The 26777-nt window shown below is 40.7% G+C and overlaps 3 protein-coding genes across 5 annotated transcripts in view; 1 reads left to right on the forward strand and 2 right to left on the reverse strand.

Annotated features, from left to right (window-relative positions):
• On the reverse strand, nt 1-24905 carry LOC307023238 (collagen alpha-1(XXVIII) chain-like; the record flags this gene model as incomplete). The annotated part of the gene is made up of 15 exons (XM_079656373.1): nt 1-4969; nt 5202-5412; nt 6079-6227; nt 6877-7303; nt 7493-7620; nt 8004-8040; nt 8134-8169; nt 9091-9171; nt 11449-11517; nt 13914-13982; nt 14071-14139; nt 14747-14815; nt 14901-14969; nt 15427-15495; nt 24879-24905. 15 exons carry the CDS (start codon nt 24903-24905, stop codon nt 4800-4802), a joined length of 1680 nt encoding a protein of 559 aa, XP_079512499.1. The 3' UTR covers nt 1-4799.
• The window catches only part of LOC307022902 (class I histocompatibility antigen, F10 alpha chain-like), a 455191-nt gene that overhangs the window by 413003 nt on the left and 15411 nt on the right, over nt 1-26777 (reverse strand). The gene's annotated exons all lie outside the window — the stretch shown is intronic.
• The window catches only part of LOC307022903 (major histocompatibility complex class I-related gene protein-like), a 218634-nt gene continuing 216727 nt past the window's right edge, over nt 24871-26777 (forward strand). The window contains exon 1 of the mRNA XM_079655822.1: nt 24871-25036. Within this exon, the coding sequence (XP_079511948.1) occupies nt 24970-25036 (67 nt within the window). The 5' untranslated portion in view covers nt 24871-24969. The remainder of the gene's footprint in view (nt 25037-26777) is intronic.

Genomic DNA, 26777 nt, shown 5'->3' on the forward strand with positions numbered 1-26777 from the left:
AAATGTTTAAGAAATTATATTTTATTTATTGAATGAAAAGTTGATCTTGTTTTTTTCCATGTTCTACCTTACCTATTCCTTCTGGCTCTTTTACAGCGTTATTAAAATAACACATTTCTTACAGTGGAGTGTCTCTTCCCACACAGCGTTACTAAAATAATACATTTCTTACAGTGGAGTGTCTCTTCCCATACAACGTTATTAAAATAATACATTTCTTACAGTGGAGTGTCTCTTCCCATACAGCGTTATTAAAATAATACATTTCTTACAGTGGAGTGTCTCTTCCCATACAACGTTATTAAAATAATACATTTCTTACAGTGGAGTGTCTCTTCCCACACAGTGTTATTAAAATAATACATTTCTTACAGTGGAGTGTCTCTTCCCATACAACGTTATTAAAATAATACATTTCTTACAGTGGAGTGTCTCTTCCCACACAGTGTTATTAAAATAATACATTTCTTACAGTGGAGTGTCTCTTCCCATACAACGTTATTAAAATAATACATTTCTTACAGTGGAGTGTCTCTTCCCATACAGCGTTATTAAAATAATACATTTCTTACAGTGGAGTGTCTCTTCCCATACAGCGCTATTAAAATAATACATTTCTTACAGTGGAGTGTCTCTTCCCATACAACGTTATTAAAATAATACATTTCTTACAGTGGAGTGTCTCTTCCCACACAGCGCTCATAATAATGGAGTTAATATACGATTGTTAAGAGGAACTAGAACAACTACAGCTTAAAGTAGTTCCAACATTGTATACGAAACATCTGATAAACAGGTTAAGAATAAAGCATTGTTAAATGATCAATGAACCATCACTTTGAAACCCAGCAGACAGTGACCCACAGAAACATTTGATACCAAGACAAAGCCCAGATCTGAACACGCTACCGACACGTGAAGAGTTTCATACACAGCTGGAGCATCATTGACTGTACTCACTGTGCAGAGGGCACTGATGCTCGTTAAACATTGTAGTATTGTTATGACTCATTCCTGTAACGAGAAATAAACTGAGAGGAAATGTGTCCGTGTTTGCTGATAGCACTCTTTATGGTTATAGGAAACCATCGATGTTAACAACTCTTCAAAGCATCATAAAGTATTTATCACTCTGCCTAAAAGGACAGTTTGCCGACTTTATAATCCCCCAAAGTGTTTTAGTGTCCCCCGGTCTCCCAACTGTGTGCATCACTCTTTAGTGTCCCCTGGTCTCCCAACTGTGTGCATCACTATTTAGTGTCCCCTGGTCTCCCAACTGTGTGCATCACTATTTAGTGTCCCCTGGTCTCCCAACTGTGTGCATCACTATTTAGTGTCCCCTGGTCTCCCAGCTGTGTGAGTCACTCTTTAGTGTCCCCTGGTCTCCCAGCTGTGTGTGTCACTCTTTAGTGTCCCCTGGTCTCCCAGCTGTGTGAGTCACTCTTTAGTGTCCCCTGGTCTCCCAGCTGTGTGTGTCACTCTTTAGTGTCCCCCGGTCTCCCAACTGTGTGCATCACTCTTTAGTGTCCCCTGGTCTCCCAACTGTGTGCATCACTATTTAGTGTCCCCTGGTCTCCCAGCTGTGTGAGTCACTCTTTAGTGTCCCCTGGTCTCCCAGCTGTGTGTGTCACTCTTTAGTGTCCCCCGGTCTCCCAACTGTGTGCATCACTCTTTAGTGTCCCCTGGTCTCCCAACTGTGTGCATCACTCTTTAGTGTCCCCTGGTCTCCCAGCTGTGTGCATCATTCTTTAGTGTCCCCTGGTCTCCCAGCTGTGTGTGTCACTCTTTAGTGTCCCCTGGTCTCCCAGCTGTGTGCGTCACTCTTTAGTGTCCCCTGGTCTCCCAGCTGTGTGTGTCACTCTTTAGTGTCCCCTGGTCTCCCAGCTGTGTGCATCACTATTTAGTGTCCCCTGGTCTCCCAGCTGTGTGCGTCACTCTTTAGTGTCCCCTGGTCTCCCAGCTGTGTGCGTCACTCTTTAGTGTCCCCTGGTCTCCCAGCTGTGTGCGTCACTCTTTAGTGTCCCCTGTTCTCCCTTTCTGAAGCTGCAGCGTGTTTTGGACTGATGTAGCACGTTAGCACCTGTTAGCCACCTTTTCTTTGGACTAGCTTAAAGCGTGAAAGACATGGGCGTAATTTCCACTGGGGACAGGGAGGACATGTCCCCCCCACTTTTCAAAATCCCATTTGTGTCCCCCCCACTTTTTTGATGTGTTTTTAAAAAAAGATTTACGCAAGCGGTCATCGTCACGGAGGAGCGTGTGTGTGTGTGGCACGAGCGCATCTTGTGAGAGAGAGATAGAAAGAGAGAGAGACAGAGAGACATAGGCCCTTTCTCATTTCTCTAACTCCCCTCCTCGACTCCCCTCCTCGACTCCTATCCTCGAGACTTAGTCCCGCCCACAGGAGATGCGAGCGGAGGAGTCGAGGAGGGGGATATGATGAAATGAGAAAGGGCCATAGAGTTACAGGGTTGTTGTTAGCATTTGGTGCTAGCTCGGAGCTAACGGAGATCAGTAGCTGTTTCAACAATAAGGAGAGGGAGAGCTCTTTCCTGTCGGACTTTGAGAGACTGAGAGAGAGAGAGAGAGAAAGAGAGAGAGACTGAGAGAGTTGGGGGTTGTTGTTAGCATCTGGTGCTAGCTCGGAGCTAACGGAGATTAGAAGCTGTTTCAACAATGAGGTGCACCAGATTGATGCTTTCAACTTAAATTTAAAGAAAAAAATCTTCCCGGGGATGCATGCCCCCGGACCCCCCTATAGGATGTGAGGTCATCACAAATAAAACAGGTTCACATGGATAGGATACTAGATAAGTGTGCACACTCATTATATACACTACATACTTTTCTTGGATTTGTTAACACCATAGTCCCTCATATATTCGTAGAAAGGCAGGACATGGAATTAAATTGAGAAAAATGTTTCATTGCGGAGGACCGCCTGTTTTGTGTCCCCCCCCACTTCTCAAACCAAAGTTACACCCTTGGTGAAAGATATATAACATCCAGACATTGACTGTATCTGTTGATTGTTGATTGTGTATATATATATATATATATATATACACACATGTTTTTATTTATATTTGTATATATATATATTTGTATTTTGTATTCCTCTGGATTGTGGGTAACGGTATTTCGATCTCTCTGTGCACACAAACTGAAAGATTGACACCAAAGTTGATTTGACTTGTCATGGGATCAACAAAGGCTTCGTCCTCTGAGGCTAAGCAGGAAAGCAAATACACTTCTTCCAAAAAAGAAATCTCCCAAAGTCCATTCCTGTGTTCTAAGGAAGTGAAATATGTATCTAACGTTGTGCATGTGTCTGAGGTTTGTGTGCAGAAAGGAGTGTTTACCCAGGAGAAGAACAGGTTTCCCAAATGGCTGAATGAGACATGATGTTATCTGAGCCCGTTGCTCCAGGTGTACCTGAACATCAGACTAAACACACCTGTCTCTCTGCTTCTCATCTGTTTGCATATTCAAACACAAGGACTGCTTAGTTTATCTGTTCGTGTCCCCATGGAAAGCAAATCAAATAACATGAGTCAGGAAGTCATTAAAGCTGACCCTGTTGCACAGAACAGATGCTCTCTGGGTAAATGAAAGGTTACGGACATAATGCTGAATAAACAATGAAGGGTCATACTCAACATGTATAATCTGTTATTAGGAATTACATTTAATGCCAGATATAGAAGAATATGTTTTAACACAGGTATCAAAACGTGCCAGTATTAACACTATTGATATATTGTTAATAATACACAAATGATGGTGTGAACACTCTGGATCCTCTTATTAATAATGAGCTCATTACCTCAGGTTTCTTCACTTTGTATTTTGTCTACTTCCTGTTTATCATTACACACAAAGTTAAGGCTGAATTTAAATCATTGCATTTTCTTAAATGTATTTGGAATTCTTCTGGCCTCGTTCATCCTAGTTCAAATCTCATTTCCTCATGTTTTATTTCTTTAAAACCTTTTTATAAAAAACAGACGAATGAAGGGCTCTCTCTCATTAGTTAAATCTATTTATTTCCTTTAATTTATTTTATTCATTTGTTTTTTACCCCAGCGTCAATATAAAGTAGAAAGCGATTACGGTGGTCACCTTTCTTATTTTTAAAAATAATAGTAATTTAGAGTTATTTTGGTCATTTTTTTAAGATGGCATTTAAATCCCTTCCATTCTTCTTTCATTTTTTTAATATATATTTTTTATCCCAGGGTTAATAAAAAGTAGAAAGCGGTTACGATGGTCATTTAACTTTTTAAATATGTATTTTAAAACGTATTCAAGACGATGGGTTTACTTGTGTTTCTGTAGAGTTTGAATTCAGTGCTTATTAGTTTAATCACTGTTTGCTGTGAAGAGGGCTTCATGCTTTCAAGTTCTGTGTAATAATGTCCAAATCCCTGATGATGATTTGTCCCAAACGAAAACACTTCAGCTCGTAGGAAATATTGGTTATAACCACCAAGGACACACTCCAGATGTCAGTGTGTTGTTGGTCCAATGGGTGACACCTTAAACCAACATTTTTGATGCTCTTGTCGGTTTGTGTTGAATATATTCTCACATTTAGGTTAAACATCCCAGAACAGATATAAGTAGTCGTGTAAAAATGTGCAGTTTGAGGAACAGTGAGGTCGTCCTTCACCAGCCTGTGATGTGTTTGTCTTTGCACACACTCGTTGTGTATCCCCACACACACTCTTTGTTCATCCCCACACACACTCTTTGTTCATCCCCACACACACTCTTTGTTCATCCCCACACACACTCTGTTACGTGTAGACGCAGGAGAGCCTGCAGCCGGACTCAGACTCAAAGTTGTTTGTGTTTCCCTCGCAGCCTCCGAACCAGAACTGAGCGCAGGCGTTAGCTTCGGGGTCGTAGTACCATCGAACGACGTACTGCCGACAGGACCCGGGGTCCAGAGGGAGAGAGCAGCCCTCTGCGAGACAGGACACATGCAATACGTGTTATTACATTAAATCCTATCACGCTGTTTCTAGGCATTTATTTTGGGGTCTCAGAAATATAGAAATATATTTAAAAAATAGTCCATCTATTGGTCATCTTTGTCTTTTTACGTACTTTCTTTGTCTGTGTTACTCTCTGTCAAAGCGTCTTTGAGTTTCTAGAAAAGCTTATTGTTATTATTGTTGTTATTATTGTGTGTGTACCTGTCAGTGATGAGTCTGTCAGCGGAGGACCAGGAGGGCTGATGGGAGTCCTCGTGCTCTCAGGAGGTCTCAGCCAATCGGTCGGGGTCTGAGGACCGACCACTGATCCCAGAACCTTCACCAGCTTGGTATCAATGGGCATCCCATCAGGTCCTGTGTCCTGGGGCTGGGGAGGGGAGGTCTGGGGAGGGGAGGTCACTGGGAGCTCAAACTGGGGAGGGGAGGGGCTCAGATTAGACACTCTTACATCTCGTCTACAGGCAAGTTTATTTATACAGCACTTTTCAACACAAGGTAATTCAAAGTGCTTTACAAACATTGAAGACATTAAGATCTTAAAACACATTTTAAACATTAAAAAGCAAAGATAATGAAACATGAGTAACAGGTACATGAATAAAAGATACAGACAGTGTGAGATGAGAAGAGTTCAATTAAAAGCAGCGGCAAACAGAAAGTCTTCAGCCTGGATTTAAAAGTAGTCAGAGTTGCAGCGGACCGGCAGGTTTCTGGGAGTTTGTTCCAGATATTTAGAAATATCCCGAATCACATTCTCTCATTCCTCTAGCCCTAGTCTTCAGCCTGGATTTACAAGTATTCAGTATTCAGTGTTCCAGACATTTGGAAATATCCCTCACCACATTCTCTCATTCCTCTAGCCCTAGTCTTCCTGTGAAATTAGAGTTCTTTAGACACTTTCCTAACCTTGTCATATTCCTTTCACCCTTCATCCATTCCCCCAGTCAACACATGTCCCTGTTTTACTACCTGAACTCATCTTTGACCTTTAAACCACTTCTCTTTTCAATTCCCAGAATAACGATATTTAAACCTGTTAACCCTGTGATTAAATAGACAGTGAAATAAGCAGCTTTACTTGAATGCGTTCCTTAGCGGGGAACTCGTTGTGGCGTCGCTCTTCTGGAGCCTTCGGTTGGATTTCCATTGGTCGAAACAAAGAGTTTGGTAGAAACGCCATCGCGTCGTTTTGATCACAAATCTGACTCAGCAGTTTGCTTTCCAGAGCTGTGGCAAAGAAACATCGTTAGAAAATAAAACCATTACAGCTAGGAATGCATGACAGGAAGGTGGGCAGATGAAGACACCAAAGTAAATCATTATTCTGTTATTCTCAGGATTTTGACCATTTTCTGAATGTTTACTTTTTCCACAGGGTCAGGGAAACGGTTGCACATTTTTCAGAATATTTTTTCGAAATGTTTTACATTTTTCCCGAATTTTTTACAATTTTCCCCAATCATTTCTAAATGTTTCCTGAAAAATTCTAAAACAAATCAGAAAAATTAAAAAAGAAAAATCAGAAAATGTATTAATATTTTTTCAGAAAAACTCTAAAACAATTCCAGAAAAATTCCCAAAAATAAATCAGAAAAAATAAATCAGACAAATTCTACATTTTTTCAGAAAATTTCAAAAACAAATCTGAAGAATTCTACTTTTTTTTTCAGAACATATCAAAAAAAAAATCTTGGGTTTTAACTTCAAGCAGAATTTGTATTTTATTAAGCAGAACTTTTATTTTTGGAAATGTTACTTATTTTGCATAATTTTTTTTTTTTTTTCATATTTTTCCGGACATTTTTATTTGAATAAGATTCATAATTCTGAGGATTGTCGTTTATTAGAGATGTTGGCCATGACATAGAGCACTTACTGTTAAGCGTCCTGAAGTCATCTATCAGGTAAACGTGTTCTGCTTTGGGATCCGAGGCGATCGCATCCATCTGAGCCTGGAATTCTTCTCTCAGCGGGTCCGTATTGTTCCCGACTCCTATCACAAACATCTCGATGCCTTGCTCATGAGCCACTGCTGCTGTTTCTTCAAACTGCATGAGGTCTCGGGGGTCTGCCTGTCCGTCCGTCAGCACCACGGCTACCTTCCTGACGCCCGGCCTGGACACCTGGAACAGCTGATTGGCTCGATGGATGGCACTACCTGTGAACGTGCCTTCGCCCAGGTACGGCATATTTCTGACGGCCGCCTTGATCTCATCCTGGCTGGCGATTTGCTGCAAGCTGACCACCACCATCTCAACGTGGCTGAACAGAACCACACCGATCCGACCCGCCTCCTGGCTCACCTTCAGAGCGTAAACACATCCTTTACTCAAGTAGAAGTACAGATACTCATGTTTAAAAATACTCTGGTAAAAGTAGAAGTACTGACTAAACTTCTTTACTCAAGTCAAAGTAAAGAAGTATGGGCTTCGAAATGTACTTTAGTACAGTAACAAAGTATTTGTACTCCATTACTTCCCACCCATACTCACCGTCACTCGATCAATAAGAGCGATCACAAAGTCCTTCACCAACTCAAAGTTCTCTGGACCGACGCTCTCTGAGCTGTCGATCACAAACACCAGCTCCAAAGGGCTCTGTCTGCACTTCAGACCGCATCCTGGGCAAAAGATACCAGAGATCATTTTATCATGTTAAAGGAAATCTGCTGGGGTGCATACCAACACAAATCAATGCACAACTCCCATCGTAACTCTCCTTCTGAAATAGACTCAACAAACACAGCGGAGCCCCTCGTCTATAATTAAATAGAGTCAAATAAATAGCATTACTTGAGAGCACCTTTAACATGTTAAAGAACACCTGCTGGGGTGCATACCAACACATCAACCATTGCAACAAAAAGGTTTTCAACAAGTACTACACTATCTTTCTAATGATAAACTATAATATTACATTTATATCACGAGATGTTTCATGAGATTATTGAACACGAGCTCCAGACAAAGCAACACAGAAACAGGTTTAAAATGTGTGATTTACCACAGATCTCCCTGATGATCAGGATGACCTCTTCTCTCTGTGGAAAGAACAAAGACACACGATAAGGTCTCACATGTTGTTGTGTTAAGATTTAAAGATCAGTGTATTTTCTCCCAGTCATTTGACTCACGGTCAGACCTGGTTCTCCGCTTGCTCCTGGTTCCCCCTGAAAGAATAAAACCAGATTACGACCAATATCTGAGTGTTTGGCTAATCTCTACAGAGAGAACATAGTGATAAACTATAAGGGAATCTCTTGGGTCCATTTGCCGCTAACTGGCATCTTCTGACATTCTTTACTCACTAACTATTTAACTATAAGACTGATCAACTCTAAGCCAGTGTCTACCGGAGGCCAGGGTTAGCATTCTACGAGCTAACAGCGCTAACAGAGACGTTCAGGCACATTTCTTAAATCAAGTGTCTCAGAGTTGTTCATAGACGTCGGACTCCAAATCCGAAGTTCTTAAATTTGTAAGGCTTTTGGTGCAGTGGTTAGAGCGTTGGTCATCAGATCAAGGGGCGTTGGTGAACTCCAGTTTGAAACCCGCCTCGGCCGCCACTGCGTCAGGCTGTAGTGTCCTTGGGCAAGACCCTTTACCCGCATTTGCTCCTGTGGGTACTGTCCACAGTAATGACCCTTACATGTCTAATATGTGTAATGTGTAATTGTAAAGTGTTTTGAGCACCTGTAAAAGCTCTCTAATAAAAAAAATGTAATGCATTATTATTATTATTATTATTATTATTATTATTATTATTATTATTATTATTATTAAATATTGCAGCATTTCAGGAACAGGACAGATCTTCTTTGAACCCGTTGATCTTAATGACGATAGATTGGAGCCTGAATCTGATCTCTTTTCTCAACATTAGAATTGAAACCAACAATGCTATCAAACACTTCTTTTATAGTTCATATTTCACATGAAATAAAGAGGCAGTAGCAACAAAGAGAAAAGGAAGCTTCGCTCCCTAAACGTATTCCAGCTGAAAAACGAAAGCCTTCAAAGACAGCGTTAATCATGTCAGACCCTTTAAGCCCTTCTCTGTTTCATAACCAATGAAGGATGTCTAGTGTTACCGTGAGTCCGCTGGCTCCTTGCTCTCCCAGGTCTCCTCTGTCTCCTTTCCTTCCCAGGTCTCCAGGAACGCCTCTGTTACCCTGTGGAGAAAGCGCTCTTTACTACAGAACATTTGGTAATAACTGTATTTGTTTTATTCTACCTTTATTTAACCAGGAGAGGTCTCATTGAGAATAAGATCTATCTTTTTGAAGAGAGTCCTCGTCCAAGAATGGAGACAGCAGCAGAGTTACAGACGATCACAACACGTTCATACGACAAGTTGGCAAAGCATTCCAGCCTCAAGGTCATTGAGAGTCGCTTTGAGTCTGTTTGAAGGTCACCTATATATCCAGAGCCTGTCTCTGATTGGCTGAAACACCAAACAGATCATTGCAGCATTACCCATAATCCCCTCTGTTTCAGCCCTGTTTCCAAAGTGCTGATTCTCTGTCTGTTACTTTAGATGAAAATAAGGAGCCCCTCCCCACGCCCCTCTGACAGACATTTGGTTACAAAGAACTCAATGGTGCTCTAGGAGGAGGGGGGGGGGGGGTACCTTGGTTGCTGATTGGCTAACGGTTACACAAGACAAAACATCGTTATGACATCATCAAGTGGCCAAAATCTGATCAGCTCATTTTCAGACAGGTTTTTATAGAAATGGATCAAAAAGAGAGAGAATCTTTGATCCTGAAACTTTCAGAGTCTCTTTCCACAGAGGGGACACATGTTGATGAAGAAGAGACATGAACAAGAGGGGACACATGTTGATGTAGAAGAGACATGGAGAAGAGGGGACACATGTTGATGTAGAGGAGACATGAAGAAGAGGGGACACATGTTGATGTAGAAGAGACATGGAGAAGAGGGGACACATGTTGATGTAGAAGAGACATGGAGAAGAGGGGACACATGTTGATGTAGAAGAGACATGGAGAAGAGGGGACACATGTTGATGTAGAAGAGACATGGAGAAGAGGGGACACATGTTGATGTAGAAGAGACATGAAGAAGAGGGGACACATGTTGATGAAGAAGAGACATGAACAAGAGGGGACACATGTTGATGTAGAAGAGACATGGAGAAGAGGGGACACATGTTGATGTAGAGGAGACATGAAGAAGAGGGGACACATGTTGATGTAGAAGAGACATGGAGAAGAGGGGACACATGTTGATGTAGAAGAGACATGGAGAAGAGGGGACACATGTTGATGTAGAAGAGACATGGAGAAGAGGGGACACATGTTGATGTAGAAGAGACATGGAGAAGAGGGGACACATGTTGATGTAGAAGAGACATGAAGAAGAGGGGACACATGTTGATGTAGAAGAGACATGAAGAAGAGGGGACACATGTTGATGTAGAAGAGACATGGAGAAGAGGGGACACATGTTGATGTAGAAGAGACATGGAGAAGAGGGGACACATGTTGATGAAGAAGAGACATGAAGAAGAGGGGACACATGTTGATGTAGAAGAGACATGGAGAAGAGGGGACACATGTTGATGTAGAAGAGACATGGAGAAGAGGGGACACATGTTGATGTAGAAGAGACATGAAGAAGAGGATTCTAAATTACAGGAGACCTGTAAAGAAAGCAGCTCTCTGAGTCTCTGCTCTCTAAGTCTCTGAGTCTCAGCTCTCTGAGTCTCAGCTCTCTGAGTCTCTGAGTCTCTGAGTCTCTGCTCTCTAAGTCTCTGAGTCTCTGCTCTCTGAGTCTCTGCTCTCTGAGTCTCTGCTCTCTAAGTCTCTGAGTCTCAGCTCTCTGAGTCTCAGCTCTCTGAGTCTCTGCTCTCTAAGTCTCAGCTCTCTGAGTCTCTGCTCTCTGAGTCTCAGCTCTCTGAGTCTCAGCTCTCTGAGTCTCTGAGTCTCAGCTCTCTGAGTCTCTGCTCTCTAAGTCTCAGCTCTCTGAGTCTCTGCTCTCTAAGTCTCTGAGTCTCAGCTCTCTGAGTCTCTGCTCTCTAAGTCTCAGCTCTCTGAGTCTCTGCTCTCTGAGTCTCAACTCTCTGAGTCTCTGAGTCTCTGCTCTCTAAGTCTCTGAGTCTCTGCTCTCTGAGTCTCTGCTCTCTAAGTCTCTGAGTCTCAGCTCTCTAAGTCTCTGAGTCTCTGCTCTCTGAGTCTCTGCTCTCTAAGTCTCTGAGTCTCTGCTCTCTGAGTCTCTGCTCTCTAAGTCTCTGAGTCTCAGCTCTCTAAGTCTCTGAGTCTCAGCTCTCTGAGTCTCTGCTCTCTGAGTCTCAGCTCTCTGAGTCTCAGCTCTCTGAGTCTCAGCTCTCTTTGCAGCATGCTTCAAAGCCTCAGGAGCAGAGAGACTAAACCTCTTCTCCAGTTCAGTTCCAGAGGCAAAGTGTAGTTCTGTGTAAATGTGAGTACCTTCTCCCCTGGTGCTCCATCCCCTGGAAGCCCCCGAGGACCCACCGGCCCTTTGAAGCCAGGCTCTCCCTACGAACAAGAAAAGGTCAATTGGTAAACAACACGAGCATCATCGGCATGCGGGGACATCCTGAAGTCCTGTCCATGGAGAGGACACTACGGCGTGGTTTGAGGCAACAGCAAATGCTAACGACATAAAAGGAGACAGTGGTCTATTGTAGTACATTCATCATTAAGTCTCCTTTAAGTGTGCTTCCTTCTCTGGTTTGATTTTCCTGCAGTTTGAATGAACATCTAGCTAATCGTCTTCACTTCCTTAGAACAGACAGAAGGCTCTTCGACCATTGTTAGGACTGATATTAGGTTTGTAATGACCAAGTATGCAAGTTTCCACCGTCTGGCCAACGCTTTAATGTAAAAGGCTGAGACCTTCCCTTCCCTTGCTCTTGAGCAGGGACGGGCAAATAGCAGCCCGGGGGCCGCATGCGGGAGGGAGGGGGAGCGGTGCGGGTTGACAGGTGTCTGTGTGGACAGTCCCCTTATGGTGCGTCAGCAGAGACAGGCTACAAGTGTCTTAGGTTCCAGTTAGACAACTAACGTCTGGGGTAGTGTTCATGACTTCATGTGTATGTCATCTTAATGGTTCATCTCAATGCACACACATGATCCGTGCTTTCCAATAGTTTAAAATAGTTTTATTCCACTGTTAAATAACCTGTTCAATACAAACATGCCACTTGTAAACATTAAATAACATTTCTGTGAACTGATATTTGTTTAGTGAGCTCATTAGAGGATGTTCCCTGAAAGATTGTAAAATGTCAATGAAGATGTCAGACTTAGTACATGTGTTAATAATTACATACAATACATGGAATGTGTGTGTGTGTGTGTGTGTGTGTGTGTGTGTGTGTGTGTGTGTGGGTGTGGGTGTGTGTGTGTGTGTGTGTGTGTGTGTGTGTGTGTGTGTTCCAAGTGAATCTGCGGCCCCTGGTGGCCAGTACATACATGATGTGGCCCCCCACCACCATCCAAGTTGCCCATCCTGCTCTTGAGTGTTTAAAGTGTCTGTATTTTCTGTTGGTCAGATCTAGTCATAATTAGCTCGTGCTAGATTCTGTCCTTTCCGCTGAAATAGATGAACTCTGTGAAACGCTTTGACTGCTTTGACTTTATTAAATAACAAAACTTGTCTAAATTCTATTATTTGTTGAACAGGATGTTTCTGTGTGGAATTTCCTCCACGTGGTCGTCCATAACATTTGAATGTAACGGATCAGAGAGTATTATTATTACTGATTACTGTATGATGTTGGTCATCAAGGATGTGTATCGAACCAATGCTTGGCGACCAACATAATGATTACTTGTCAAGGGTTTTGAGCAGGATGTTTTGTGGTTGTGGCTCCGCAGATTAAATGGTCTTCCACCAATCACAGGGTCGACATGTTTAACGAACCGTCCACACACAGGCATGAAAAAAATCTTGAAAAATCTTGATGCTGGGCGTGTCTGAAGCTTGGCGATTTCACACGCCCAAGGCGACCAACAACCAATCAGGAATCTCCCAGGAATCTCCCGCCCGCCCCCGGCATACAAAGCAAAAAAAAGGCTATGTTATGCTACATTACGAGCATTCAATGTTCAAACGAAGTAAACTGGATATAAACTCCCCAAACAGGTGAAAACCTACCAGTTTCACCAACTGTCTCTGCCACCTCCCTCCATGCCTGATTCCTCCGGTTTAGGTCCCGGTAGGCGAACAGAGAGCAGTCGTAAAGGACCGGGACATTTCCTACAGCGATGATTAATTTATCCTCCATTGTATGACATATGGAAAAGACCTGCGGTATCTGCATACACGCGGTTTGATTGGTTAGTGCTTGTACTGGCGGGATTTGCATAAACAGGATTTGATTGGCTGATGGCAGCTTCGAAAGCATCGTGAGCATCAAAAGTTGAACATTGCTCAACTTTTGATGCTCACGATGCTTGCAAAGCCATGCTCCGCTCCCCACAATGCAGTTCGGCGAAGATTACAAATCTTCTACGTCACTTTGAAAGATTTTTTTCATGCCTGTGTGGACGGGCCGTAACTATCCATGGGCAAACACCTACATTTGAGGGAGGCTGTGGCGCAGTGTGGCGCAGTGTGGCGCAGTGTGGCGCAGTGGACTAGTGCGTTGCTGCAGTCAGCATGTCGTTGTGTCCCTGAGACACTTCACCCCAAATTGCTCCTGTTGGGATTGTCCACAGTATTGAGTATGTAAGTCTCTTTGGATAAAAGTGTCTAACAAGTGACATGTGATGTAATGAGTGTGAAGGATTATCCCTGCTGACGACCAGGCGGCCCCTCAATGGGCTCTGCCGTTATGAGGACGTTTTGGTGAACTCTGGACTCGTGTAAAAGCAGTTTTTAGAACTCAAACAGTCTCAAAATGTTCTGCATCACATGCATGTCCTACCTTTGGCCCCTGGATGCCCTCTCCTGGAGGCCCCATCAGGCCTGAAGGACCACTCTGCCCCGTAGAGCCCTGAGGATGCAACACATCACGGTACTTTAAAAACACAAGGCTTCATAAACTCATGATGAAATAGAGAGGTTTTGAAACACACACTGACCTTGGGTCCGTAAAGTCCAATCCCAGGAGGGCCTGATGGTCCTGGTACCCCCGACAAACCTCTGTCGCCCTGAAGAACAGACACAGATACACCAATATCATCTATTATACAAGTCTCTGTTTAGTCTACCTGTTTATCTTCTTGTACACATTTGAGTTTGTTCTATCAACAGTCTTTGGTAGAATCGATCCACATGACGTGCTCTACATTCTGCAGCATGTCCACATTTATGAAGAGGTGTCATGTTCGAAGAATCAAAATACCTTTATTCGTATTGAAACACTATTCGATAAAGGGCATGCACATATTATTAAAAACACAAGACTATGTTGAAGCAGTCTCTAATCGGTGAATCATCTTCAGGTTTACGTTACGCTTTGTCTTTTGTAGAAATGATTTGAAATTGCTTGCAACAAAACTCATTTTTTAACTATGGTATGTTGTATGGAACTACATTTCCCATGAGCCTTAGCGAATCCTCCTTCCTATTTAAACTTTATTTTGTTTTTAGTTTTTTGCATAAAGCCAAGAACCTTAAACTCAGGTCCAAAGCTTTAATCTGTTCATAATATAAATATATATTTTAAATGTTCTCACTACGGTAACGGTGAATGGAACTACATTTCCCATGAGCCTTTGCACCCGTCCCCTCACTTCATGCATTGTGTTGCCTCACCTTAGCTCCAGGTAGTCCTTTCCCTTCTGGTCCCATCTCTCCTGGAAGTCCCGGTAATCCAGGCCGACCCTAACGATCACAGAAAACATGTTCACTTTCAAACTTCTGCTTTAAATATGAGGATAATTAAAGTGTAATGAGTGTTTCCTCTCACCTGAGGTCCTGGGGAACTTTCTCCCTTCATCCCTGGAGGTCCAACGGGTCCATTGTTCCCTTTGTGGCCCTGCAGGAGGACAGGAAGTGAGACATTGCTGATGTGTCTGCATATTAGCAAACATCAATATTGACCTACAGGTGCACATATTCAGATGTATAGAGTTCATTTAAAATCTCCAAATCAAAAAACGTGTAATTCAAAACATTATGATCTCATTTCAATTAATCAAAAGGACAAATGTCTTACTTGTATTTATTAGTTAAACATTTAAACATATTCTCCTTAATGTAACTTTCTCCATACAGTTTGTCCTCTGTTGTTAAAACTTGATATTTGCTTTGAGAAAAATAATCAAAAAATATGTGACCGGATCAGTTTGTATAACTCTGCTGCTCCATGCATTTCATACATGAAGCATGTATATGTATATATATATATATATATATATATATATATATATATATATATATATATATATATATATATGCTTCAATATAGTGATTATATTCTGCGTTCACGTTACCTTCGGCCCAATGATTCCCAGACCGTGTTCTCCCACAGCTCCTGAAGGTCCCACAGGCCCCAGATCCCCCTGTTAGAGAACCATTAACTCTCATTAAAACTGCTGTTAGATATTTATACTCTCAGAGGAGGGAGAAGTACTCACATCCTGTACTTGAGTTAAGGTAGAAGTACTCAGATCTTGTACTTGAGTTAAGGTAGAAGTACTCAGGTCTTGTACTTGAGTAAAAGTAGAAGTACTCAGGTCTTGTACTTGAGTAAAAGTAGAAGTACTCAGATCTTGTACTTGAGTTAAGGTAGAAGTACTCAGATCTTGTACTTGAGCAAAAGTAGAAGTACTCAGATCTTGTACTTGAGTAAAAGTAGAAGTACTCAGGTCTTGTACTTGAGTAAAAGTAGAAGTACTCAGATCTTGTACTTGAGTAAAAGTAGAAGTACACAGATCTTGTACTTGAGTTAAGGTAGAAGTACTCAGATCTTGTACTTGAGTAAAAGTAGAAGTACTCAGATCTTGTGCTTGAGTAAAAGTAGAAGTACTCAGATCTTGTACTTGAGTAAAAGTAGAAGTACTCAGATCTTGTACTTGAATAAAAGTAGAAGTACTCAGATCTTGTTCTTGAGTAAAAGTAGAAGTACTCAGATCTTGTACTTGAGTACAAGTAGAAGTACTCAGATCTTGTACTTGAGTAAAAGTAGAAGTACTCAGATCTTGTACTTGAGTAAAAGTAGAAGTACTCAGATCTTGTACTTGAGTAAAAGTAGAAGTACTCAGATCTTGTACTTGAGTAAAAGTAGAAGTACTCAGATCTTGTACTTGAGTAAAAGTAGAAGTACTCAGATCTTGTACTTGAGTAAAAGTAGAAGTACTCAGATCTTGTACTTTAGTAAAAGTAGAAGTACTCAGATCTTGTACTTGAGTAAAAGTAGAAGTACTCAGATCTTGTACTTGAGTAAAAGTAGAAGTACTCAGATCTTGTACTTGAGTAAAAGTAGAAGTACTCAGATCTTGTACTTGAGTAAAAGTAGAAGTACTCAGATCTTGTAGTAAAAGTAAAAGTAGAAGTACTCAGATCTTGTACTTGAGTAAAAGTAGAAGTACTCAGATCTTGTACTTGAGTAAAAGTAGAAGTACTCAGATCTTGAACTTGAGTAAAAGTAGAAGTACCAGAGTGTAGGAATACTCTGTTACAGTAAAAGTCCTGCATTCAAAATGTTCCTCAAGTGAAAGTAGAAAAGTATTCTCATCAAAATATAGTGAAAGACAGTAAAAGTAGTCATTGTTTGATTGGTCCATTTCAGAATAATAGATATGATATGTTTTCTAATGATTGATCATGAAAGTGTTCTCAAAGCTGGTAAAGGTGCAGCTAGTTTGAATGACTTTGTATACTGCAGGGTAGCTGGTGGATTTACTCCAGGTGGAACTAAAGTCTGATTTAACACTTGATTAGATTTCACATCATTCATCCACATCTATGAAGTAACTAAAGGTATTAAATACATGTAGTGGAGGAAAAGTACACAGTAGCATAACATTGACATACTCAAGTAAAGTACAAGTACCTCAACCTTTTACTTATCCATCTAATAATAACTAAATAATTGAAAGTCTTCTCACCACAAGGTGTCGCCAGCTTCCTCTCCATTACTTACGCAATCAACTGTTTTTAATCTGTAAACTACAACATGATCCAACATGACCAGATGATGCCAATCCTCCACTATTACATTTATTGAATTCGTTTTTGCTCTGTGAGTGTAAAGATGTGTGGGTGCTCCCTGATAGTCTGGGGGTAAAGGGAGGGAACAAAAGATTAAATAACAAAGAGGAAACTGATTTGAAAAACCAAAAGATGTATTTTAATAACTCAAAAGCAAAGAGGGCTCACTAAACAATTAAACAAACGTACTAAAGGCTAAATAAAAAAGTAATCAATATAAAAAGGTAACATGGAGCTGAGCTCCTAACACTGAACCCTCCTGTCAGGTTCCTTTCTCCTTCCTCACTTCCTGTCTGTTCAAACTGCTCTTACATTAACACAACAAACATCATCATCACCAAATGTTATTGAACTCCCTTCAAGCTGGAAACAAAGTCTCTACTGGTCACATGAATACCTGCAGTGAGTAAACAAAGTCTCTCCTGGTCACATGAATACCTGCAGTGAGTAAACAAAGTCTCTCCTGGTCACATGAATACCTGCAGTGAGTAAACAAAGTCTCTCCTGGTCACATGAATACCTGCAGTGAGTAAACAAAGTCTCTGCTGGTCACATGAATACCTGCAGTGAGTAAACAAAGTCTCTACTGGTCACATGAATACCTGCAGTGAGTAAACAAAGTCTCTACTGGTCACATGAATACCTGCAGTGAGTAAACAAAGTCTCTCCTGGTCACATGAATACCTGCAGTGAGTAAACAAAGTCTCTACTGGTCACATGAATACCTGCAGTGAGTAAAGAAAGTCTCTACTGGTCACATGAATACCTGCAGTGAGTAAACAAAGTCTCTACTGGTCACATGAATACCTGCAGTGAGTAAACAAAGTCTCTACTGGTCACATGAATACCTGCAGTGAGTAAACAAAGTCTCTCCTGGTCACATGAATACCTGCAGTGAGTAAACAAATTCTCTCCTGGTCACATGAATACCTGCAGTGAGTAAACAAAGTCTCTACTGGTCACATGAATACCTGCAGTGAGTAAACAAAGTCTCTTCTGGTCACATGAATACCTGCAGTGAGTAAACAAAGTCTCTACTGGTCACATGAATACCTGCAGTGAGTAAACAAAGTCTCTCCTGGTCACATGAATACCTGCAGTGAGTAAACAAAGTCTCTACTGGTCACATGAATACCTGCAGTGAGTAAACAAAGTCTCTACTGGTCACATGAATACCTGCAGTGAGTAAACAAAGAATAGACTAACAGATAACGTGGTTGTTGATGTGTCTCTGATGGAGGAACATCATCTAGGGTCCTCCATTCATCTCCTCTGTGCTACAAAGTGGACTGAACCTCTCAGAACTCAATGAAAGTGTGGATCAGCAGTTTGATATGTTCACATGCTGCTGTGGAGGATATCACGAGGCCTGGAGGCCATCACATGTCAAACACAATATTTATGATGTGAATCAGTCAGATTTGACCCGAACACGACAGGACGGTTCAAAAACACGAGTCCCAACGAGTGCCAAGTGTCCCACAGAGACAACACACTGATCACACACACCATGCAGAGCAGGAGGGAGAGGAGGTGAAGCTGCTGCAGCTCTCCTCAGCCTCTGATGAAGGCGAGGGGTTGGGATCACCTGAGAGAGGCTCACCTGGGGACAGACAGGTCGGGGAAGAGACACACAGTAACACAGGGCTCAGAGAAACCACCTGTCAATCATTAGCTGCTGCTTTCAGGGAGAGAGAGAGTACAGCTCTCACTCCTGTTGAGGGTTGAAGTAGAAACAGCTGAAACAAAGTGAAACACAGCGTCAGGTGTTCAAGCATCAACAGGCAGGGCCGCCTTAATGCACGGGCTGACCTGGGCTGAAGCCCAGGGGCCTACGGAGATCGGGGGCCTATCATGAGCCAATTAAAAAATAAAAATAAAAAATAAAAAAATTCTTTTTTTTTTTATTTCGGGTGTTTTTTTTTTTTTTTAAATAAACAAATTCTTGGCTTTCAGAATAGGAAACTTTCATTTCCAAAATCACACGATAAATACATTTTTGAATCTTGTAAAGGGAAGACGACAGCTCTCCCTCGCCACTCTGCTGTTCCACAGCGCCGCCCCCCTCCCTCCACTGAAATTATTATTGTAAGACGTAGAGTAATGATAGATAACACAGCAAGGTCCGTTACAGTTTGTTTTCATCTGATTTAAAAAAATTAAAGTCTTGGCTTTCAGAATATTAAACTTGTTTCGGCAAATTCAGATGATAAATACAACTTTGAAGCTTGTAACGGCATAATTACAAGCGGAGAACGGAGTAACTTGACGTCACAGCAGGCATAACAACAGCCGATGTTTCTCGTGAGGGTTTTCCCCGGGAAACAAACACAATACACACAAACGCAAATATACACAAACACCCACACGTCAGAATGAGAATATGTTTCACATGTGACTTATTCAAATTGCGAGTGATTGAGTGAAGAAAAAGTTTAAGTGGCGCTCGGAAAAGGAAATTGTTGAGGGAAAAGGAGTTTCGAGACAAGCAGCTATTACAAAAAATGCCGACGCTTACAGGTTATTTTAAACCTGTAGGCCAGGATGAGGAGGAAGGACAGATGAGTTCTGTACCGAGCGGTAGCGGTGCCGGCCGCGGGGCCTCGGAGACAAGTAGGCCGTCTGGTTCTGATAGCGATGGAGTAGCGGGAGAGGAAAAACAGACAGGAGGGACATTATCTGTTGGAGGAGATGGAGAGGACAACGAGGACTTGCTACGTGAAGGGGAGCCAACGGCAACCGGACAAATACATGAGGGAGGCCCGATACGTCACTCATATGGAGGAGAGGACCAGGCGCGTGTAGAGCAGAGTGGAGAAGTGCGATCACAGAGCCTGCCGAGGCTATAAATGACTTTGATTTGTTGTTTAAATAGGGGGCCTACAAAAACTATCAGCCCCAGGGCCTGATGGCAGGTTAAGGCGGGCTTGTCAACAGGTGTTACATTTCTCTGGCAGAAGCACTGCTCAGCGTTCACAGGTCGATGTCCAGACGCTCTCTGACTCTCTCTCTGCTTTGCTTTCATTCATTATTGCTTTCATTTCAAACGCTGAGGTCAGATCTGGAAACTCTTGTGTTGTATGATGTAGTTTGTCCTGATAGAAGGCCTGATGTGTGCAGAGAGCTGCACTGAACCACAACACCTTCACATACGTACACATAGAGAACATCATTCAATGGATATGGACTTGGTAGAGGACCTCTCCTCCAAGAAGCTGATGCTTTGATAGCTCACAGGTCTGTGTCAAATAACCAACCTAGTCTCATGGCATTTCGTGTTCACGATTTTTAATCTATTGATTCGTGTTCACCAACACGATTTCCCCCCTTTTTTCGTGTTGCACAGCACGATTTTAAAAGCAATGTATTTATACTGGTAATGTGTTTCGTGCCTGCAGCACGTCTTTTTCTCCGGTCGGGTCGTGGAAGACCGGAAGCTGTGTGGTTCATAAAAACATGTTCTTACTCAATATCAAGCCACAATTATTGTTTTTATTTTAAATCGTATAATTTCGGACTTTTGTTTCCGTCTGTGAGGAAAATAAATGGGGCTCAGAGCCTCAGAATACTGAAATCTGTATTTTTTAAATCTTTTTTTCTTCTAATTTGTTATTCTTTTCAAAATAACACACTGTTATTTACTCACCAATAACACACAATTATCCTTGCTTTTATTTATTTGTTTAGTTCCATAATCTCTGGCTTTTTTGGCGTCCTTCAGGAACTGAATTTCAAAATAAAAATAACCGGAAACAGACGTAGGCATTTCGAGCGATTACCCAAGATCCTCAGCTATGGTTTAAGCTCGCTGATTGGATGGTTTAGCCGCAATGCATGCTGGGATTTGGTGTTTATATGATATGAAATCCGGAAAACATTTTAAAAGAATAAAATAATACTTAATTCCGAGTGTTCTTGCTTTTCTCTTTGAAAGTCATCACATAACGGCATAGTAATACACGGTCCGGCTGCATTACATATTACAGATCTGCCGTAGTTCTTTATTTATAGAGCCCTGATGAGAAGACCTTTGGAAATACTGGAAGAAATGCCGCCGAAACTGAATACTTAACGTGGATCATATATATATCAGCAATTAAACAACATCTTCAATTTCTCTTCACACAATACGTCTCCTCGCAGTATCAACCTTAATTCGGCTGACTTTTATATTTGATCTAATTCGTAGATAGGTTATATTTACACCATAACGGTGCACAGCTGATAGAAAAGGACTTTGATTTTCTTTGAATATAAGAATGTAAATACTGAGTCTGAAATAGTAAAGCAATATGCTATAAAATTATGTGAAAACATGAATAAAACTACACATCTTCAGATGTTGTACATACATAAGTGTCCTACACTAATAATACAAAGTTATTATAGCTGTGTGTACCTTGTGTGCGCCGCCTAGTGGTTAAAGCACGTTATTTAATTATTGTTTTTATGTGTTATATTTGATTAAAAAAATATTAAGAGTACATACTTTAATAGGGGGAAAGTAGAAGGTCAGTGATAGAAATATAGAATATAAAAAATCAAGAAGATACTGTAAGTGATCTCTACCATAAAACAGTTTAGTGCAGGATGTACAAAGATATTAATATGAGGATGTGCAAAACAGAAAAACGAATTAACCTTTATTTAAACATTAAATAATACTTTAGATTAAGGTCCTCTTTTAAATAAGAAAAAAACTTTGGGGGTATCTACAGATAAATATTAAGCCTGACAAAGTACTTAACGTCTAATATATTGCTTTCCTGCAATGTTAACTATGTTAGCACTTATTTTAACTGATATTATACACATTAATTATACTCTTATGTAGATAGAATAAGAAATGTGCAGAATATGACGTTTAATGGTGGAGGTACAAACCCATGTTGATAGATGTCTTGTAATGTGCTGTTGAGGAACCTGTGACCCAAGATTTTCATTCATTGCATACACCGTAGTTTGTATATGATAAGTCAATAACCTTTGAAAATCTTGAAATCTTGAAAGGGATGTGCAAAATAGCCATTATACAGTCTTTCATTAACTATTAGTAGAGAATAACGAGTAATGAATATACTTTATTACTCGTTTCCATTCATGTCAATTGCAGATAAATGTTTAGTCTTCTCAAGCACCAACTATCAAATATCTCTCCTGATTGTTGGCACTTGGCAATCAGGTTAACCTCTGAATTGTGGAGTAGAATTACAAAGTAACAATGAGCTGTCACGTGGGTATATATTAATGCTGCTCATTATGGACACAAGCGATTTTCACCCATTTATTAACTCTATGTTTTACATTTGATAACACCAATGTGTTTAATACTGGCAACTTCTAATTGTGTGGAAAACGAAAACGTTCAGTAGAGATGTCCCATGGAACACAATAGCCAGCATGTGTAGTTCTGGGGGGGGGGCGTTCGATTCCAGTTGTGGATAGTCTGGCGTGGTTTTGTTCCATTTCAAACAGCTGTTTGACGCTCGGTGTAACCTTGGCGCACTGCCACTCCAACATCCAATCCCAGCGCTTGAAGATTAATCACGGGGACTGTAGTCCTAAACGATAGCTGGGGAGTATGGGTAGTGTAGTGTCTTCGGCCATCCTAAACTCCTCGAGGCCTAAGTCTGTTTCCGGTTATTTTTATTTTGAAATTCAGTTCCTGACGGACGCCAAAAAAGCCAGAGATTATGGAATTAAACCAATAAATAAAAGCAAGGATAATTGTGTGTTATTGGTAAGTAAATAACAGTGTGTTATTTTGAAAAGAATAACAAATTAGAAGGAAAGATTTAAAAATACAGATTTCAGTATTCTGAGGCTCTGAGCCCCATTTATTTTCCTCACAGACGGAAACAAAAGTCCGAAATTATACGATTTAAAATAAAAGCAGTAATTGTGGCTTGATATTGAGTAAGAACATGTTTTTATGAACCACACAGCTTCCGGTCTTCCACGACCCGACCGGAGAAAAAGACGTGCTGCAGGCACGAAACACATTACCAGTATAAATACATTGCTTTTAAAATCGTGCTGTGCAACACGAAAAAAAGGAGAAAATCGTGTTGGTGAACACGAAATGCCGTGAGACTGGGTTGCAAATAACACACTCTCACATGACTCACTCTGAAGTCAAAGGCACACAGAGCAGTGAGACCCTACTGCCCCCGCCCCCCAGACTGCAGAGTGTCTGATCTGTAGCTCACTGTTACATCCCAGAAGATTAATATTAATATGTATCATATTTCCGCACCTTAAAGAAACCAAATAGTGCAAGAGAATGGAGCACGGGACGCTATGGTGCAAGCCAGATGTAGATTAAAGTGAACTGTGTTCTAGAGTAGGATGAGATAAATACTGTTCAGTGGAATCAGATAAAGAACCCAGTGTGTGATCCTACAGTGTGTGTGAGCAGCACGAGGACAGAGACAGCAGAATAAAGCATGTCTGCATCTTCTCTTCTCACTCAGGCAGCACAAGATCAGCTTTCACTCCTAGAAAGTCCTAGAAAAGACAAATTAAACTTAACTAATGTGCATTTTCATTTTTGTAAAGCACTTAGAATTGCCTTGTGTTGAAATGTGCTCTATAAATACACAAGTTATTGAGCCGTTTCCGCTCTACATCCTGAACTCCTCCCTTCGATGCAATGCACTTCCGTTTTGGCGGACTGGGTTTGTTTTGCTAGCTAGCTCCGTTGTGCCGACAAAGCACTGATATCGCAGAGACAAAGAGGATATAACAATTACAACATGAAGAAAAGTGGTTCGGGAACTACGTGTGCGGTAGTTGGTTGCAATCACTCGAGAAAGCACCTGAACGAGTGGTTAGATAGAGAGTGCTACGACCACAAACCAGCACCCAGCACCCAGCCATGTTGTTCATTAAATACAGATAAACACAACAAATACTGCATGCATTGTATTTTTTAATATTATATATGAATATTTTCATAGTGATGTAATTGTGTGGGCTGCTTTTATATTTTAATTTGTAATACCTGTTAGGATTAAACATGTGATCTTTCTTGTTGAAGCCATTTCTTTAGTTTCCTCTCAACAATTAATTCATTCAGTGTTATTTATGTACAGTATGAGCTTAATATGAATGATGAACTGTGTTAAAAGAAATTGTAGCACTCTAAGGAACATATGAAATGCAATAATGCAATAACAGTGCAATAATGAAATTAAATTACATCAAACTTTATTTTCACTCAAACAGTACAGGCACATATGATATATTGCACAGCATAAAGAGATCATGTAAATTGTGCATTATGTAAACAACAGACAACTGTTGGCTCCTGTGGGCATGACCTAAATAAGGCAGTTTATTTTGGTTTTATGCTGGGCCACGTCGTCATGTTATCCTCCCAGTTTTGCACTGAATTCGGGTGGGGGAGAGTAACGCCATCTCCAGTCAAAGAAGTAGAATCGTGTTCCCAAGCTAGCATCACTGTTAGCATCGAAATCGCTGTGTTTACACCAGTGCCCGTCTGACTGTTTACATCGGTTTACACCGACAGACGCTGTGCAAAAGACTTCCGGCGGAAATGAAGTGCATTTGTGTAGTGTCATGGCGCTACCCGTGTTTTGGCGCGTAAACTTGTCTATAAACTTGCCTTGCTTTCACTTTCGATTCACAACCTGAGTGAGCCAGATTTACCAGCAACAAGTGACGCGCCGCTCAGACTGAATTCTCATTGGCTCAGAGGACCTGGTTTTACCTCTCTTCTGTGTTTCTCTCTCGACATCCCGCTCTGTAGAAAGGATGGCCGTGTTTCTGGGGATAAAGAACCTTTCACACAGAAAGCCTCGATGAAGATGAAGATGTTGCTGTTTCTGCTTCTCCTGGGAATAGTAGGCCCACACTGCACATCTGCACGTGAGTCTTTTGATTCTTTACGTTGGAAAATAAGAAGTGCTTCGTGTGTTTATGGGCTGTGTGAGTTTAAAGTGGGATTGTCTTTCAGGTCCAGCACTGACCTGCAGGTTATAGAAGTGTTAGGAAACAAACTCTTTATCTTAAAGTTCTCCTTCCTGTTCACTGATCCAATCTTAAATGGTGGTAAATGGTGTACTTTTACTTTTTTTATAGACCGTTATTGACATTTCAAAATGATACTAATACATATGAGTTATATATAAAGTCTAGTAGTTTTCTAAATGCAGAGAAGTGGACGTAAGTGAAAAAGTCCCTGAGTGTCAGGGCTCTGGTTTCTGATTGAAGAGCAAACAGCAGAAGAAGAAACCATATAGAACCTGCTCCCTGTCATTACACATGAAGAACATAGAGATAGATCTCTGGGAAGCTAATCACAATTCAACGAGGTCAACATCAATAGTTCCTGTTGTTGCTGTTGTTGTTGTTGTTGTTTACATGTCTGCTTGACTGTAGCACTGCATACTGAGAGAACATCACACTGATACTGACATGTACTGAGAGAACTATATGATGCTGTTTAGTAGATCCATCAATCAGGAGCTGCTGGTACTTCTGGATATTCATGTATCACAGATATATGTATTCATGTATCACAGATATATGTATTCATGTATTAAAGATATATGTATTCATGTATTACAGATATATGTATTCATGTATCACAGATATATGTATTCATGTATCACAGATATATGTATTCATGTATTACAGATATATGTATTCATGTATCACAGATATATGTATTCATGTATCACAGATATATGTATTCATGTATCACAGATATATGTATTCATGTATCACAGATATATGTATTCATGTGTTACAGATATATGTATTCATGTATCACAGATATATGTATTCATGTATCACAGATATATGTATTCATGTGTTACAGATATATGTATTCATGTATCACAGATATATGTATTCATGTATCACAGATATATGTATTCATGTATCACAGATATATGTATTCATGTGTTACAGATATATGTATTCATGTATTACAGATATATGTATTCATGTATCACAGATATATGTATTCATGTGTTACAGATATATGTATTCATGTATTACAGATATATGTATTCATGTATTACAGATATATGTATTCATGTATCACAGATATATGTATTCATGTATCACAGATATATGTATTCATGTGTTACAGATATATGTATTCATGTATTACAGATATATGTATTCATGTATCACAGATATATGTATTCATGTATCACAGATATATGTATTCATGTGTTACAGATATATGTATTCATGCTCCGCTCGTTTCCTGTTCACAAACACCACGAGGGAATCTGTATCCAGTCGGTTTCTGTTTCTCTATTTTGAAATAGCACCAACTGATGTAGCTACGCTCTTTATTCCCAAAGTGGGGTTTCATGTTTGTGTTTTGTTTTGTGAAAGGTACGTAGATTTATTTTTGGAAAGATTGTAAAGAATAGTTATTTAATAAATCTGAATTTAAAGTCAAAGATAATCATTTCCTGACAGAAATCAAGAGGAAAGTGGTTTCATGAAATAAAGCCACTTATAAACTGTGTGAGAGACGCTCGTTGTATCTTTAAGAAACTCACTGAATACAGAGTTCAAACTCTAAACCTCAGGAGGAAGAACACGAGATGTCATTCGTCCCGATGTGATAGAGCTGAGGGATTTCATA

This window comes from Notothenia rossii (assembly GCF_949606895.1).
Source record: "Notothenia rossii genome assembly, chromosome: 10".
NCBI lineage: Eukaryota > Metazoa > Chordata > Actinopteri > Perciformes > Nototheniidae > Notothenia > Notothenia rossii.